The sequence below is a fragment of the Equus quagga genome, chromosome 5 (assembly GCF_021613505.1).
Source record: "Equus quagga isolate Etosha38 chromosome 5, UCLA_HA_Equagga_1.0, whole genome shotgun sequence".
NCBI lineage: Eukaryota > Metazoa > Chordata > Mammalia > Perissodactyla > Equidae > Equus > Equus quagga.
Genome location: NC_060271.1, coordinates 117576650 through 117595275, shown reverse-complemented (window position 1 = coordinate 117595275; position 18626 = coordinate 117576650). Strand labels below are relative to the sequence as shown.

The following is an 18626-nucleotide window of genomic DNA, read 5'->3' as shown; positions in this document are numbered from 1 at the left end:
GTGAGGAGCCCTAGAGATCCAGAGAATTCCACTTAAGAGTCCTTGAACTTTCTGGAGTGGAAAGACGAGCAGGCATGGTCATGCTCAATTGATGAGAGAATAAATTGGTGCAGCTCTTTTAAAGGACAATATTGTCATACCTATCAATGTTTTAAACACACCTACCCTTTGCCCAGCATTCTTATGGCTAGAAATTTCTCGTATGGATTTACTCTCGCCTATTGGACAAGCTCTTTGTGCATAAATGTTTAATATAGCATTATTTGTAAAACTAAAAACCATAAACAACTTAAGTGTACATTATACAGGATTGGTAAAATGAATTATGGTTCATTGATAGGAGAGAACATTCATAGCCATTAAGAGAGAATGAGGCATGTGTCTATGTGCCTATGTAAAACTAACCAAGGTGAATACTTCAGAAAAAGGTCCAGAATGGTATGAATGGGCAAATGCTACAGTATGAATGGGATAAACTTTCTGAAGGATATATATGTGGGTCTACCTATGAAAAATTCTTCTGGAAGGCTAAATGAGAAACGAACTTTGAACAGTGCCTACCTTCAAGGAGAAGGCCTGGGAAGAGAGGAAGGAGACACTGACTTTTCATTTAGAACTTTCTGTGTTATTTGAATTTTCCAGCCATGCTCACATATCACTTTTTAAAATTCTGTTTACTTTTATTCAAGTGTTCCTTCTTAGAAAATATCAATAGGGGTTCTATGGGTAGTAGGCTGTGGGTCATTTGGAGTTTTGTCATATTTTTATATATTTAAAAAAGCGAATAAATATTAATTTTAAAAGGGAAATAATGTAACCCATGACTGTTCCTGGTCACTGTGGCTCCCTGTGCCTGGCCATCCCTCAGTCCCCATCTGTGCCTGGGGAGTCTCGCGCTTGCGACAAAGTCGTTGCCTTGCCTGGAACCCTGAGTGTGAAATATGGCTTCCAGGCTGAACATAATGGCTGAGGAGTCCAAGCAGAGACAATGAGGGGAGGGGGTTCCAGGCCTGAGGGTCCAAAAGTGGTCTCCTTGCTCCAACCTCACCCCACCCCACCCCCACCGAAAGTATGTTGGTGAGCTCATTTATCCATCTGACAAGTTTTTGTTGAGCACTTGGCCTGGCCCAAGCACTCACACGCCTCCCATGCCAGCCCCTCTCTCTGCAACCCCGTGAGGCAGGCATGGACGGCCTCTCCACACTGTGAGGTGGGTGTCTTTGGCCTGGAGCCTTCCCCACTGGACAGCAACCTGCATGAGAGCAGGGGCTGTGATAGCTCACCTTATACTCCCAGTGCCGTCACAGTGTCTGGCACATACCAGGCACTAAAGAGAGGCTAGGGGAGAGAAGGAGGCAGGGCTAGGGGAGATGCAGTACCACGTCAAGTTTACCCAGCCAGTGCATGGCCCAAATGGATTTCAGACCTGTTTCATAAGTCCTTCCCTTCTTTTTGTCATTACCCCAAGGAGGCCCTGCCCACCCCTGTGATGTTCTATGAAGAAATCTTGCCTTGGATTCCCGAAAAGGTGCAGCAGCCTAAAGCCTCATGTTTCACTCAACTCCAGTCAAGACCTCAGATCCTCAGGGCTGGGGTCTGTCTCGCCTGCCGTGTGCCAACCTCTTCTCCAGGACTCTGTGGCTCTGAGCAGGGACCACACTCAGGGACCAGAGTGAGGCTGGCTCAGAGCAAGGCTGCAGCTCAAGGGGAGGGAAAAGGGGCCCTCTACTCACCACAGGATTTCATTTCTGGTCAGGAAGGTCAGGGCCTACAACAAACCAGAGAGAGGTGACATGCCCACTCCGTCCAGCCCTGCCCTGGCCCCGCGGGGAGTGGGGACTGGGGAGGAAAAGCCTATTCTCTCTCCGGGAAAATGGAGACGCTCCAGCCCTTGGCAAGGGATGCCTGAGGTGGTGGCAGAGGAGGAAATGGTACCCTTCCCTTCTCCCCGATCTCTGATGGCCTTGGGAAAGCGTGTGTTGGCACAGACCTGGAGAGACGAGACAAGATACAAACCCTGGGCTCTGAATCAGGAGACAAATAGGGGAGGGGGCTTGGAGGATTGGTCTGGGTTACACAGATGCAGGTTTAGCAGAGGCAAGGGCCGCCACTGCCCTGCCTGGTAAACTCTCCAGCTTCAGGCAAGAGTTTTCCCACTCATCCCTCCTGCCTCGGGAAGCCCCACCTGTGCCCAGAGTCCCCCGCCTGATCTACCCACCTGGTATTCTTCCAGGTCCTCCCAGTGCATCTGGTACCTTAAACACTGCCCCATGCCAACCCCACCCTTCTCTCTGTTGGCAGCAGAACCTCAGCCCCGACGGCTCACGGGCTGTGAGACCAGGTCATCCCGTTGCCATGGTGACCTACATTCCATCTTCTGCCCATTCTACCTGAGTGCCTGAGTGGGCACAAAAACAGGTTCTTTTGGTTCCCAAGGCTAATAGACATCACCCCCAAACAGCCAACAGAAAGGCAGCCTGACAACAGGGTCGAGAGTCATACTGTTGGCTCAGGAGTCACACTGCCTGGGTTCAAGTCCCAGATCTGCCACATGCTGACAAGACGTGATGTGACCTTGGGCAAGTCACTCAACCTCTCTGTGTCTTGATTTCCTCATTTGTAAAATGGGGATGATAATCATAGGATTGTTGTGAGGATTGTTTGACTTAATACAGTTAACAATGCTGGCGCATAATAAGTGCTTGATAAATGTTAGCGATTAGGACCACGTCCCAAGCACTGTGCTGGGGGGTAGGGAAACAAAGATGAGTAAGCAGAGAGCTTGACCTCAAGAAGGGCGCAAAGAGCACAGAAGGAGGCATTCCACCCCCTCGTCAGGGCCCCTGCAGGAACAGAGGCCACTCTGTTATCAAATTATCTAATTAGGATGTCTAATTATCAAATTAGGATAATTTAAAGAGGGTCTAATAAAGGGACTCTCCACAAAGATGAGGTCAGGGTGGAGGGAAACCACCCACTATAGTGAGGGATCCTGGGTCAGTAACCACAGAGCTGCCGCCAGTCCTGGCCCGACACTCCTGGAATAAATACCCCAGGACCACTCTCTCTGAAGCCATCAGTGTTACAAACCAGGAGGGTCCTCCCGAAGCCATCTCCCCCTCGCCTGCCTCCAGCAGGATCTGCGTGTCCGCCCTCACTGGGCTGGTGGTGCTTTCCTGCTTCCACCACGTCTTTCCGCACGCTCTCCTAGGTAAACATCCCTGGGGCTTTCCAACGGAGCTAATTTCTATCTCAGAATGCAGCTGCTCACTTTCCTCCACCTATCTTCCATGGCGATGGGGTCTGGCAGAAGACCCCAGGAGCCCTCAGTCCTTGATTTACTTGACAGACACAAGTGGAGCGTCTACAGTGTGCCAGGTACTTGGCCTGACCCTGGGGAGAGATGAGGGAATGTGGTCCCAGCCCTCAAGAGACAGCTACTTGCCACACAAACAGACACACACCCCCCCCCCCCCCCCCCAAGGAGATTGAGCAGATGTTACCAGAGAGGTAATAGTACTGAGTTATGAGTATTTAGAAGAAGAGAGACTGCAGGGCAAGAAGTCTCTGTAAGTGGTGGCGTTTAAGTGGTTGTTACAATGTCATGGTTAAGAATACGGGCTGGGGCCGGCCCCAGGGCTGAGCAGTTAAGTTGCTCGCTTGGCTTGGGCAGCCCAGGGTTTTGTTGGTTCGGATCCTGGGTGCAGACCTAGCATGGCTCATCAAACCACACTGAGGTGGGTCCCACAGAGCAGAGCTAAAAGGACCTACAACTAGAATATACAACTATATACTGGGGGGCTTTGGGGAGAAGGAAAAAAAAAAGAGGATTGGCAATAATGTTAGCTCAGGGCTAATCTTAAAAAAAAAAGGAATATGGGCTGGCTGCGTCACCTTAGGCAAGTCATAAACCTGCTCTAAGCCTCAGTTCCCCATCTGTAAAATGGGAATCATAAAAACCTACTTTATAGGATTATTGCAAGGATAAAATTAAATTGTATATATAAAGCTCTTATTTAGCAAGGCATATAATGAGTTCTCAGTCAAGGATGAACAATATTATTACTTTTTAAAGTTGGGCCTGGAAGAAAGTGTAGGATTTTAGACGGCACTTGCAGGCCTGGGGATTCCCACAGCGTGGGGTAGGGGGTGGGGGCCGAGAGAGCTGAGGATCACACCCCAGAGGGCTGCTTCCCACCCATGTCCCCCTCAGTCCTCCTGTTACATTGAGGTGCAAGTGGCGCTGGTGTGTGCCTTTAACACCTGGTTGACACCCGCTAAAAGGAGAACAAAACAAACTAGGGAACATTCCTGCAGCTCAGAGCTCCTAGCTGCTTATTCGTCAACTATTTATTGAGCTGGGAAGTGGGGACAGGGTGAATCAGACAGGGCCCTGCCCCGGCGGTGCCAGACACGCATAGGAAAAACAACATCCCTCAAATAGCCGACAAGTGCCCTGGAAGAAACGCAGCAAGGATGGGGGTGGGGGCTGCAGAGGCTCCCCAAGGAGGTGCCATTTGGGCAGAACACTGAGGGGCAAGGACAGGTGAGCCAGGCTGCGAAGTCGGGAGAGGTTTCCAGGCCCAGAAAGCAACAGCCTCCAGCTAGAACTTAATAACACGGTTTGGTTTTTGTTATATTTGTTTATATGGTTCCTTCCATTTTGAAAATGATGCAGGTTTGCCATTAATAACCTTGATAGAGAGTTTCCTTTATAAATATATCTGTTTATTGAAAAGAAATAGGAGTCCATTTAAAGAAAAATATGAAGTAAATTATTCTACAGGTGGTAAGGGAATCTGCCAGAAATCACAGAGATCTCTCTCTCTTTCTCTCTTGCTCGCTCTTTCTCCCTCATATCCACCCTCAGTCCGTGCCTCCTCCACCTCCCCCACAGGCTCTGTGATTTCATCTTAGAGGGGGTTTTCATTGCCTACAAATAACAATAGTACGGTAAGAATATGACCTCACATTAGCATAGCCCTTTGTAATTCTAACACGCTTTTCTATGTACCGTCTCGTTTGCTCATGAAATAAAAGCCTATGCTCCTTAAAAAAAAAAAGAGGGAACGGCCTGTGGCCTAGTGGTTATGTTCTGCGTGTTCTACTTCTGTGACCTGGGTTCAGTTCCCAGGTGTGGACCTACACCACTTGGCGGCGGCCATGCTGTGGCACAGATGTTAGCTCAGGGCAAATCTTCCTCAGCAAAAAAGAAGAAGAAGAAGAAGAAGAAGAAAGAAAGAAAAATCTCCCATATGATTCTGCCTTCAATACACTAACCAACCAGCATCCCTACCCTTCTCTAGCCTGTTAAATCTCTCAAACTCCAGTGGGGGTTTTGAAAGGGGTGTAGGTGAACAGAGCAGGCCCAGGCCTGTCCCGACAATTCTGCATCCTTCCCCTCCAGGGTCTGCCCCTGCATGAACCCTCTGTGTGGGATGGAATGCGTTCTTTGCAAGGTTTCTGTCACCTTGCAATGAACTCTACCAACTGTTAAAAGTGCAAACCCTACTCTGACGTTGATTTAAGTGTCTCTTAAAATTCAAAAAGGGCTGAAAAGGAACTTGTACCCAGAATATATAAAGAACTCTTACCACACAACAATAAAAAGATAAATAGTCCAACTAAAAAATGAGCAAAGCATTTGAATAGACATTTCTCCAGAGAAGATATACAAATGGGCAATGAGCGTGTGAAAAGATGCAAAATATCGTTAGCCATTAGTGGATGCAAATCAAAACCACAGTGAGTTACCACTGCACACCCACCAGAATGGGCCCAAGGTAAAAAGACAGTAAGTGTTGGTGAGGATGGAGAGAAACTGGAACCCTCATACACTGCTAGTGGGCATGTTAAATGGTGCAGCCACTTTAGAAAAGAGTTTGGCAGTTCCTCAAAATGTGAAGCAGAGTTACCATGTGTTAAAAACAAGACGATAGGCCCCAAATGGAGTCACCTATGCTAAGTAAGCCCCATGCCACCAAAATGAGATTAATTACAGTTTCAGCGTTCCCAGAGATGGAATCCTAAAGCAGTCCATCAAAGATCACCTAAGGAGCTCCAGTAAGGTCATCTGCCTGATAGACCCCTGCCGTCCCCTAAAGGGAAGTGACCTTGCCACAACCAGCCGGCTTTGGGCATGGGGTAACTTCCTGGTTTCCACTCCCTTCTGCCTATAAAAGTCTCTCATTTTGTACAGCTTCTTGGAGCTCCTTTCCGTCTGCTAGATTGGATGCTGCCTCATTCATAAATTATTGAATACAGCCAATAAGATCTTGAAAATTTACTCAGATGAATTTTGTTTTTTAATACAGATTACCCGGCAGTTCCCCTCCTGGGTATATACCAAGAGAAATGAAAATATTTGTCCACAGAAAAACTTGTACGTGAATGTTAACAGCAGCATTATTCATACTAGCCAAAAAGTGGAGACAGCCCGAATGTTCATTAACTGATGAATGTATAAATAAAACATGGCATATCCATACAGCGGAGTGTTATTTGAAAATAAAAATAAATGAAGTATTGGGGCCAGTCCAGCGGCATAGTGGTTAAGTTGATACACTCCACTTCAGCAGCCTGGGGTTTGTGGGTTCGGATCCCAGGTGCAGACCTACACATTGCTCATCAAGACACGCAGTGGCAGCATCCCACAAACAAAATAGAGGAAGATTGGCACAGATGTTAGCTCAGGGACAATCTCCCTCAAGCAAAAAGAGGAAGATTGACAACAGATGTTAGCTCAGGGCCCATCTTCCTCACCAAAAAATAAAAATAAAAATAAATGAAGCATTGGTACATGGCACCACATGGATGAACTTTGAAAACATACTAAATGAAGGAAGCCAGTCACAAAAGGCCACATATTCTATGATTCCATTTATTTAAAATGTCCAGAATAGACAAATCAATAGAGACAGAAAGTAGATTGGTGGTTGCCAAGAGCCAGGGGGAAGGGAGACTGGGGGTTACTGCTAATGAATATAGGGTTTCTTTTTGGGGTGATGAAAATATTCTAAAATTAGGTGATGGTAATGGTTGTACAACTCTGTGAATATAGTAAAAATACTGAATGGTACACTTTAAGGGTGAATGGTATGGTATGTCAGTCATATCTTAATGAAGCAATTATTAAAACAATTTCAAGGAGTGTTTATATTCTAACAGTGCCTGGTACATGCTAGGCCCACCATAAATATTATTAAAGGGACGTGTAAATGAGATATTACATTCTGAAATAGTTTCAGCTCTATTTCCTCAGCCTGTGTGTCTCGTATCCCGGGGGCTCCACCAGTGGCAGTTATTCAGTATTGGGGACGAGGGTAGATTCTGCTGGAGCAAGTCATTGCCCAGCTCCAAATATCAACTAGATTTTTGTCTGAATTTCCAGCAACCAGGCAGGGAGGAAAGAAACCCTCTGTCTGGAGAAAGGATTTTCTAAATTCCTTTGGTGTGGCAAGAGGCAGGCCTGGAGATGCAGAGACTGGTCTCTGTAGGGGCATCCCGGGCAGGCAGGAAGAAAAAGGATGGAAGGCCTTCTGGTCCTGGGAACAGAAGGGATGAAGAAGGCAGCGAGGAAGCCAGACTATTATGAGCTCACTACCCTAGGATGGCGGCGCTGAGGTGCTTAGAAACAACCTGGGGATGGGGAGAATCTCAGCTGGAGTCACGCTTCCCTGAGCTCACGGGTTGGGGCGGGGACTGCACGCCTCCAGAAGTCTGCCTTATGCTCTCTGCCACTTCCAGCACGTGCGGAGTGAAGGTGCCCCGGTGGCAGGGGAGCCCTGACCAAGGCAGGGCTCCTGGCTTCCCTAACCACGCAGGGGACCCAGAAACTCCCACATGCCGCAGGGAGAGGCTGAGAGGGGCTGAGAGCACAGGCAAAGGCCTGGCCAGGAGGGAGAGCCCACTAAGGCACCAGGGACAAATGGGACACCACAGACTCCCAAGGTGCATGTCGGCACCTTACCCAGGAGGCATGCTGTGATGGTCATGCCTCATTGGACTCCAGCGAAAATGCAGAAAGCAAGCATGGATCCAAGGACACCTCCCCACTGCCGGGGGATCCCCCTCATGCACCCAGATACTGACTTGGGGTAGAGAAGGAGATACAAACCCTTAACCACTGAATATTTACTTCAAGGGACTAGTTCAGTTCTTCTGTTTCCCAGTTACATAGCCTGGGGGAGAGTCGGATTGTTATGGCGGAGAGGCTAGAAACAGAAAATCTTCAGATAGGCGAAATATTTGAATGGGAAAGAAAGCATTCAACTTGGAAGACACTGAAATATCATTAATGGCAAGTCTAGGGAGAGGAAGCTTGCAAGGAAGATTTGAGCAGTTTTAGAGAATAAACTTCCGTCGCACACACCATGGAAAGACTGTGGCCAGGCCAGGGGGCAGACGCTGAAGTAAGAGTAACTTGAGGGGCTGATCCAGCTGGCCCAGGTGACCCTCACCAGCCAGACGAGCCAGGCTGGAGCTCGGACACACTGACAGTGGGGGAGGGAGATTTGGGGGGAATTCTGGCCAGGCACACCCCCCACTGCCCATGGCCTTCAAGCGAGATGGCTGCTCACCACACCACACATCACCTTCCCCGGTTATGCTAGACCTGCCCAGGCTCCACTCGAGGCCAGTTTCCCTGCTCTGTATCTGGCTTCTGGGTTGAAAGTGGGGATGGGCGATGTTTGGAGGAGACCGAGCCTCCTGACAGATGCGTAGGGCTCCCCAGGCGGCAGTAGGAAGCAGACGGATACCCCTGGGTGCAATGCAAGTCTGGCGCCTAACTCCCTGGAGTTCGTGCAGACTTCACCATCGAAGGCACGGTCCTCCGCCAGACTCTCCGCATTTCAGGCATCAGCAGCAAGTTCTGGGCTTCCCAGGCCACCTGCACTTCTGGCCAAGCGGCCACTGTCCCCTCAAGTTTGCTAATTCACCAGAACAGCTCGCAGAACTCAGGAAACCACCATGCTTAGGACCACAGTTTTATTATAAAGGGTACAAATCAGGACCAGCCAAGTGAAGAGACACACAGTGTGAGGTCTGAGAGGGTCTCAGATGTGAAGCTTCTGTGCCCTTTGGACGCGTCACCCTCCTGGACAGTCGACGTGCAACACTAACTAGGAAGAGCTCACTCGAATGCCAGTGTCCAGGGTTTTTATTGAAGCTTCCTTATGCAAACGTGATTGACTAGGGCATCAGTCACATGACTGAACTTAAGCTCCTGCCCCCTCCCCTCCCCAGAGGCTGGGCTGACATCATCTGGCTCAAAACCCCAACCCTTTAATTCTGTGTCATTCTGGCACGGCCAGCCCTGTCCTGAGTCATCTCATTAGCATGAACTCAGATATGGTCTGAGCAGGCCACTATGGATAACGAAGATGCTCCTATCACTGAGGAAATCCCGAAGATTTAGAGGTTACCTCCTGTGAACCTGGGACATAAGCCACCCAAATTCTTTATTATCCGAATCTGGGGTGGGGGTGGGGTACAGTTAGAGAAGGAAAGACCTAGACCCAAACTTTTGAAAAGAGACCCTTTCCTCCCCAGAGGAGAGTGACATTTACTTGGGGGTTAACAACATTCACCTAGGGGCGGGCCCCGTGGCCGAGTGGTTAAGTTCGCGCGCTCCACTGCAGGCGGCCCAGTGTTTCGTTGGTTTGAATCGTGGGCTCGGACATGGCATTCCTCATCAAACCACACTGAGGCAGCGTCCCACATGCCACAACTAGAAGGACCCACAACGAAGAATATACAACTATGTACTGGGGGGCTTTGGGGAGAAAAAGGAAAAAAATAAAATCTTTAAAAAAAAAAAAAATTCACCCAGAGGAAGAACACGGACAGATAGTACCCTGAAATTTAAATCTTTATGTTCTTTTCTACCTTCTCATAAGAGACTTTTTTCCTTTAGTCTCCCATTCACACTACCTGGGGAAAAAGTTGAATTGTTACAGCAGAGGAAAAGGCTTGAAGTAGCCAGTGTTCCTTCCGTTTCTTAACAAATCGGACTTTTGAGCGTCCACAGGGAAGGCAGAGGGAGGCAGGGTCCAGAGTTTATAAAAGGACAGAGAGGAGGCACTGTACCACCAGGGAGGCGGGGAGAGGGTCTCCTGACCAGGAGCACTGCCATTGCCAGGCCTGGAAGCCCCAGCCTGCAGACAGACCCTTTGTTAACCTTTCAGGGAGCACCTGCCTTGCCCATGGGGAGGAGGCATATGAACCACCCACCTCCTCATTGTGGGGCAGGAGCTCCATCGCAGATCTGGCCAGGCCGTCGCTCAAGAACAGCTCAGCAGAACAGCTTGATTCTCAAGGCTCTGCTGAGCCCCATCTGAACGGCCCAGGTGGACAGACACCCTCCATCCCGATTTTCAACGGCTAAGGATGCCAAAAATCTCCGCAGAAAAGCAGGTGGGGGGGCCTCGACGCTCAGAGGGCAGAGAACTGGTGGGGGTGCGAAGGAGAGCCCTGGCACCCGTTCTTGAGTGGGGCTGGCGGAACGGTGGTACTCCTGCCCCTTTAGGGCTTGAATCAGGTGTCCTGGTGCCCCAGGTCCCACCCTGACTTCAGACGCTGCTGCAGGAACTGTTCTCAGTGAACTCAGTCCATGTCAGAGTGTTGCCTCAAGGAGTCTCTGTATTTTCTGCCCCAGGACTTGCCTACCAAGAAGCCTCCTCAGCACGGTAAGCACAGCCCAGAAGTCGACAGTGACACTCCTGGGAGTGACGGTCCACCACTGAAGGTGGGAGCTGCCGGGGAAAGGCTCCCACGCCCGCGCTTCTGGGCCACGGCTCTGGAAGGGGTTCTGCGGCCTCTCAGCAGGACTGGGGGAGGTCACGGCCCTTTGAGACCGAAGTGACGGGGACACACTCACCTAGCTGGGCTTTTCCTCTCTCCCCACCTCTCTCCTGCTTCCTGGCATGGGCTCTCATATAAACCACCCACACAAGTCCAGGTTTCTACACTGCGAGCCCTGGTAACACTATACAAATCAGCCTACGCGAGTACTGTTTTCACGTGGCCCCCAGCTGGGCACCCATGTACCAGTAGGAGCCTCTGAGAGTGCTGCCCTGCTATTTGTGCCACTTTGCTTTCTGACTGGAGCAGTCCTGACTTTTTAGTTCTAAATCGCCACTGACAAACCTTAAAGATCATCTCGTTGGACTCTTCATTCACAGAGGAGGAGACCCGGCCGAGAGGAAACTTGCCTGAGATCACGTGGGGAGACAATGGCAGAGTCGGGTCTGGAACCCAGCTTGTCCCGGGCTCCTCCCTCCCCACAGGCCTCTAAAGGCTGCCTGCTGGAGGTCACCAAGCTGGTTTAATGAGATCGTATCTGTGGAAATGCCTCGTAAACTGCGAAACATTATAAAAATGCTAGTTGTGGTGATTTGTGCCAGACCTGGGACTGGAACCCAGATCTGCTGGCTCCCCGGCCAGTGCCTTAAGCTCGGCAATAAGACTGCATTAGACAGCAATTTAGAATTCCTTAGTTTTATAGTCACACTCTCAGATGCTTGCTAACTGGGAACCCCATCCCAGCCGCCCTCTCTGCTCGGCGCTCCCTGCGCTGCTTTCTGCTGGGAGGCTGGGGCTGGGGGTGGCCGGCTGTCCTTGTCCATCTCTTATTGACTTATTAAAAAAATTATTTACAAATCTTCTAAGACGTCCCAGGCACTTTGCTAGTGCTGGGTTTGTAGTGGTGACCAAGACAAACAGCCCCTGGCCTGTAGGGGATGAAAGTCTAGCAGGGGAGAAATGTATCCAATAATCACGTGATTAACTGTATCTTTCCCACCGTGCTGAGTGCTATGAACAGAGCACAGGAGACCATGACAGGGAACTCATAGGGGCACCTGCCCAGGTCTAGGGGTCAGAGAAGCTCCTCTGAGAAGGGGACATTTAGCAGAGACCTGCAGGATGAACAGGAGAGAGGCAGACAAGAGAGGAGACGGCTGTTTCCTGGCAGGAGAAGAGCATGTGCAAAGGCCCTGGGGCAAAAGGAACTCAGGGTGTGGACAGAATTGAGAAGCCCTAAGGATGGAATGTGTGTCAAGGGCAAGGGCCAGGGGGCTCAGGGAAGAACTTGCAGGGCTGGTGGCTTCTTGAGAGTCTCTCTTCAAAACTTTCTTAAAAGCAACGGGATGTCATTGAAGGGTGCTATGCAGAGAAATGACGTAATCAGATTTTTGTTTTCAAGGAGTCATTCTGCTCATCCAGTGGCTGGCGAACACGTTGGAAGGAGGCCAGCCTGGCTTTGGGGAAGGATGTGAGGAGACTTCTGAATAATGAATGGGAGGGGAACAGCCGCTGGGACAGGGCTGTGGTGGTGAGAAGGAGAGAACTGGATGAGTTCAGGTGGCATCTTATGGTGGAATCGGCAACACAGGGAGACTGGATGTGGGAGGGGAAGGAGCGGGAATTGTCAGTGGTGACGCTCGGGTTTCTGACGTAAGTTGCAGGGTGGATGGAAAAGACGCCTCCTCCTGAGCTGGGAGTCTGGGGGAGGGACAGATTTGGGGGGAAGAACAAGATTTTGGACATGTTGAGTTTCTGTGCGACAGCCACGAGGAGATGACAAGTGGCAGTGAGATACGTGGGGCTCAGAGCTAAGAACAGAGCTCTGGCTGAAGACGGACATCTGGAAAGTCCAGGCACAGGTGATATTTATAGGCGTGGATGAGATCTACTGGGATCACAGTGGTGGCGGTGACAAGGTCCTGCCCTCAGGAAGCTTATTCTACTGAAGCGGATGGAGGATTCCACTTCCTGTGTGTCAGAGGGGCTCATCAGAGACGAGTTCTCTCACCAAGAACAAACAGGACAAAATCCAAAGCCATCTGTTTGCAGGCAGCCAGGACATGAGAGGTCACAATCCCAGGGAGAAGGGAGCATATGGAGGTGACATTCGGTGCTGCTCTTCTCAAGGCATCTCTGAATCGCGAGCAGCCCAGGGCCCGGAGGCCGAAAACCAAGCAGAAAGTGGTAGATAAGAAGCTGAGAACTTGAGTGGGAGGTTTTGACGATCTCATGGGGCGAGGAGAAAAATTTGGAGTTCAAAATATCCAGGCGAGCAGGACCTGAGGGCCAAGATGTCTGGGAGAAGAGAAGGACAGTAGGTTGGTTGAAAATTCTGAGGCCCTTTTCCCTGAAGCCATTTCCCAATTCACGAGCATCACCCACCGGGTAGTGCAGGGCTGAGCAGAGAGTGCAGCCGAGAGAGCGGCCAGCTGAGCGGAATCATTGGCAGTAAGATGCGGCTGGGGAAACAAACTTGGAATTGAAGGTCCTCCGAAGAGCAGGGGCCCTGGAAAACAACCCCGGCTCCCAGTGAGAACCCAGGAGGGCGAGGCACTCCAGGAAGGGCGGGCAGAAAACAGAACAGCCTTCACGGAGTCTGGCGGCAGCTTCAAACCAGCTCCGCCCCGGCTGGATTAGCATGGCCTTCCCATACTCCAGTTGCCTTCCAGAAAAGCCAAAATAAATCCTCTCTGATGAAATATAACAGGAGCAGAGCCAAAAATATATCTCCATAATAGAAACAGACCCACAGGTGATCCCGATATTGGAGTTATCTGATTTTCAAATAATCGTGATTAATATGCAAAAAAATAGATGACAAAATGGAGAATTTCACCAAAGTGTTGGAATCTCCATGCAAAAGAATCAAATAGAAATGATAATGGAATGGATAGAATTTGGAAATTAATATCCTTGAAGAATGACTAACATTCTTCCACACAGCCAGGAGGAAGGGCATCTCGGGGGCAGGTAAGTGCCCTGTGAAGCCGCGCAGGTGGCAGCCTGCAAACAGGACAGAGGGCGGGGCATGGGGCTGGCAGGGCCAGCAGCAGCATTCAGAGGAGGAAATTCAGAGAAGGCCAGTTGGAACCACATTATGTTGGAATTTGAACGTTGGATGAAGAAACTCGAATTCCGTTCTGCAAAGAGTGAGCAGTAGTTATGTTTGTCTATATCTCTGGGTTTAGCTTGCCTCAGGGTCAATTTAGAAGTTAAAAATGACATAGCATTTTAAAAAATTATTCTTTTTTAAAACACCAGGAAATACAATATCTGCACCAGTACTTAACGCATTTTTAATTGCTTCTCCATCCCTGAAGAGTTTCATCTTTTTGGCTATTTTTGTAAAACGATATAACAAGCCTACATTACAGTTTCAGACTGTAACACTGAACTTTTAAACAAATTTTGGTATTGAGCAAGACTTTTTCAGCTGGTTTATTTTGTCCTTCCTTTGCTGACCTTGTAAACGACTTAATTGCGAAATGTGGTTTGTCTCAGAGTGCCTCTTAACATTGTATTCTTTAAAATAGAGATTTTTCCATTGCACGACCAACAGACACATCTTTAACACACACCAAAGCAGGGCTCCTCGTTCCACTTACTTAGAGACATATGGTTTTCATCAGCCACTTCTCTCTTCTTGGCAGAAACCATGGCAAAGATTTAAATTTTATTTAGCAAATAGCCCACCCCCTCACACCAAGCCCCTCTTTGCTGCTCTCTCGCTTCCCCTGTGCCACGGAAGCTCATTTCTTTCTCCATTCCCAAAGAGCACCCCACCCTCCTACTAGGCAAACCTGACTCAATCAGACCTGGCCGTAGAGCCCTGAAGCAGGAAATCAGCCCAAAGGCCTCTGGGAGTTGGAGCAGACCAAGTCGAGTGTGAACCATCTCTCGGAAGAGAGGATTCCTGACACTGGATTGGCCAGCCAGCTGGGAGCTGGTCCTCACTGCTGCAGAGAATAGGCAGCTGAAGAAGACGGTTCAGGAATTGGAGACCACTGACATTTGGGGTGTGCTGCCCCGATGCTGATCCAGTGGGAAGCCAAGCACCACCCCCTGGCCACAGGCTCCCCACCTTCTGTTCCCACCAGGTCCCACCCCTCCTGGCATCATTGTGAGGGAGGCAAGAGGTTCTTACGTCAGTCACCTTCTCAACTGGCAGCAAAGTTTGGTGAGCCTCACTCCCCTGACTATCCTTCCTCTGGAGGCTGGCTGAGCCCCCACTGATGTATAAGCGGCCAGAAAGAAGTACCTGAGTGCTAGTGAGTGTGGCCCTAAACTGGGTGCTCAGGGAGCCAGGCTGTCCAGTATCCTCACCACCACCACATTTATCACAACAACTGACCATTTCTGCCCCCAAACATACCCTGAATCCATGCACGTTTCTCCACCTCCACTGCTTCACCTGGTCTCAGGCACCCTCCTCTCTTGCCTGGACCACTGCACTAGCCCCGCAGGATGTCCCTGGATTCTTCTCTGGCCTCCTCTTAGGAGGAGGATGTTCTCACAGGAGAAAGGATGTTATTCTCCCCACAGAGGCAGAGTGATCTGTTAAAAACATAGACCAAGATCAGGCCAGGCCCCCACTGGAAACCTCCTCAGTGGCTTTCCCCTGCACTTAAGGTGAAACGCTGACTCCTCCCAGGACCTGCGAGGCCCGGCCCGTCTCTCCAGCCTCCTCCTCCTCAGTGACTCCCCCTCCCCTGCTACGCCCAGCCATACTGGCCTCCCTTCGGGCCCTCGGAACTCCAGCATCCTGGACCTGCAAAGGCCAGGAGCCAGCACCGCCTCAATCCCTCCAGCTCAGGGCTGCACAGCCTCTGCCCCCAGCAGGTGGGCCTGGCTCCTGGCACCATAATGAGCTCCTGCCCGAAGCTAAGATGGTCCCCTCCCAGGCCTGGGCTCTAGGTCTCTGGGCCTCATCTAGTCCACCCCCTCATTTTTCATACAAGGAGACAGAGGCCCAAATAGGGGTTGGGGGTGTCCAACAGTTGAAATGAGTTTATGGCAGAACCAGCCCAGAAGCCTATATATTGATTTGGGACATGGCTCCTTTCTCCTCCCCAGGCTGACCACAGGGACCCCCAGGGGGCAGCCCAAGCAGTAGAGAAGAGCCAGGTCTGCAGTTTGCGCAACATTTGGGAGACCAAATTCCAGCCTGACTGCGTCCATCCAGGGCCCAGGATGCAGCGGAGCTCTGATTGAGACAGATGAACATTTTCTGATGCTTCCCATCAGCTCGCTGCTCCAGCGACTTGCCAGGGCTCACCATTCTTTGTTCACGTAGAATTCTACGGGCCCTGGGTTTGAACTGCACACTGAGACCCTCGGCCACATAAAGACAGTGCCCCAGACAAGGAGCAGGGCCCCTAAGACCTTGCTGGAGGAAGGGGAAGAGGGTTTCCTATGGTTCCAGGCACCCCGTGGCTGGTCCTCCAGCTTGGGGACAGCAAGTCCTGGGAAGTAAGGGCCTGGGCTGTTTGGAGAAGGCTCTCGCATTGGGGAGGTAGGGCAGGGCTAGGGAGATGCTGACAAGGGAGGGATGGAGCCAGGGAGGGGAGGATGGATGGAACTAGGCAGGTGGGGCTGATGGAAACATCTCTGGGCTATAGTTAGACTTGAGCAGCAGGAAAGAAAAAGCTGCAATTTAAACAACAAGCAAAATTATTCTGGCCACTCCTGCCGTCTAAGGGGGTGGCATAATTCCTATCGGAGAGATGAGGAATCTTTCCATGCCGGTAGAGACTGGTAGGGGAAGGAGTTAAGACAAATAATTTGATTGTGTTAAAGGAAAAAGTAATTTCCAAGCTGGTCCTTAATGTTTTCTGGGCAGGCAGAGATTGGCCCTGAGGCAGTCTGGGGCCGGAGTGGGGATGAGCTGCTCACAGGAGAAAGGATGTTATGGGAGGCTGGCTGTGTGTGTGTGTGTGTGTGTGTGAGAGAGAGGCCTGGAAACATGGTGGTGACTGGGCCTCAAGGAGACAAGATGGCTGGGAGGGGCGTGGCCAAGGAAATATCTGATGTTCAACTTTAAGGTGTTTTCTGTGCTAAGATGCAACACAGCTCTCCCAATCATATGCAGGAAAAATGTGTCACAAATGCCCTATGCTAGGGCTACTTTGGGGAAATCAAGGAAAAGGATCTGCATTTTACATTTGTCTTGACACTCCATAGAAAGAAGAAAACAGCCTCAGGGGGCAAAAAAAATTAAAAGAGAAAGGGAGAAGAGAAAGGAAGGGAAGGAGGGAGGACAGAGGGGACAGATTCAACAGAAAGAGAGTAAGAAGATTGAGAAGAAATCCCCAGAAGTATTGCAGGAAGCCCTGGGTTTCCCTCTACTGTGGGTTGAGAGTTGGGTCCATTTTGTGTTGCCTATTAAAAGGCAAGGTGACCTCATAAGGCCATAGGACTTGGGAACACCCAAAATGGTAGACATCAGGGTTTTAGTCTTGTGTGTACTTCCTAAGTGACGAGCAGGACTTGGGGAGGTTCAGAGCACTCTGTAAGGGGCACTTGAGGAGATTCTCCACCCAGGAGTCTGAACCCAGGCCTGTTCTGGTGAAGCAGGTTCCCCACTCGCCCTAACCAAGGGGATTATGGAAACCCCTGTAGGATTCGGAAGGAAGTGCGCTCACTATTCCCTTCTATGCACACACACACACACACCCCCTCAGATCTTGATAAGGACAGGTCTGGCCCCAGTGTCTCCCTGCCCCCTTCCACTTGCAGTTTCTTAAAGCCGCTTTTAAATTATGGATCGGCTCATTAAATGGCCAGTTAAGATGACTGAGCAGTTTCATCTATATTTCAGGGCAGCCCTGGGATCCTTTTGGCCATAAATGAGGACACACTCCTTTCTCCTGTCCCTCCCACCTAGAAACTGAAGTTATTCTGTGAACTCCCTGTGGCAGAGCCAAGTTGCATCATTCTTTATAAATGTGTAGATACCTCAAACCATATATTGCAGTGATTGAGATCCCCAAAAGGCCTCCCCAGTATCTGATCTACGAGTATCAACCTTCTATGTCAACTTCTTCAGAGAAGAGGCCATCATGTACTTTATTATAATACAACCCTTAGAGAGAAGATCCCCAGGGACACTAGTAGGGACATCTCCATCCAGAGGAGGATGCAGGGGAGGGGTCTAGAAACCATCTCAAATGTCAAGTGAATTGAAAATATTGAATCTGGGGAAGAACAAATCAGGGAGAACACACAACTCTTGGTGAGAGCTCTCACTTATCAGTAAGAGAAATGTGACAAATTAGGTTAAGCAAGAAAAAAAAATTACTGGTTGATGTAAAAGGAAAGATCCCATGGACTTCAGGAATGGCTAGATCCAGTAGTTCAACAATGTCTTTGGGGTCCTTTCTGTGTCTCCTCCAACTGCCTGTTTCTACTTGGCGTTACCCATGGGAGGATCCTGTGCCTCAAACTACAGCCTTTTGACTCTGTCTCAAATATTTGGATGCCGTCTCTCAAATATTTTCTCTGCACGTGGCAAGAAGAATTCTTGGCCATCAGGACTCCTAGATTCATATCCTACTAGTTTAGGAACATCACCAGAAAGAGTTCATCATTCCTAGCAGCTTTGTCGGAAAAGCCCTGGGCCCAACTCACTGGCCCAAACTTGAATCACAGGCCCTTCCCTGAACCAGAACTTGTGGCCAGGAGGTCAGGTGCTCCTGTTGGCCCCACCTGGGTCACTGGCTCCCTCCCTATTTTTGAGAAGATTACTGTCAGCTCTACCCAAATCACATGGAACAGGCTCCCCATAGGAAAGAGGGGTTCTGTTACTGCAGGAGAGTGGAAGA

General features: G+C 49.9%; 1 protein-coding gene across 1 annotated transcript in view; it reads right to left on the bottom strand.

Moving 5' to 3' along the window:
- CIB4 (calcium and integrin binding family member 4) overlaps nt 1-2272 on the bottom strand; it is a 51233-nt gene extending 48961 nt beyond the window's left edge. The window contains exons 1-2 of the mRNA XM_046662777.1: nt 2219-2272; nt 1734-1768 (exon numbers count right to left, since the gene is read on the bottom strand). Of these exons, the coding sequence (XP_046518733.1) occupies nt 1734-1768; nt 2219-2272 (89 nt within the window). The remainder of the gene's footprint in view (nt 1-1733; nt 1769-2218) is intronic.
- Nucleotides 2273-18626: the final 16354 nt, after the last annotated feature.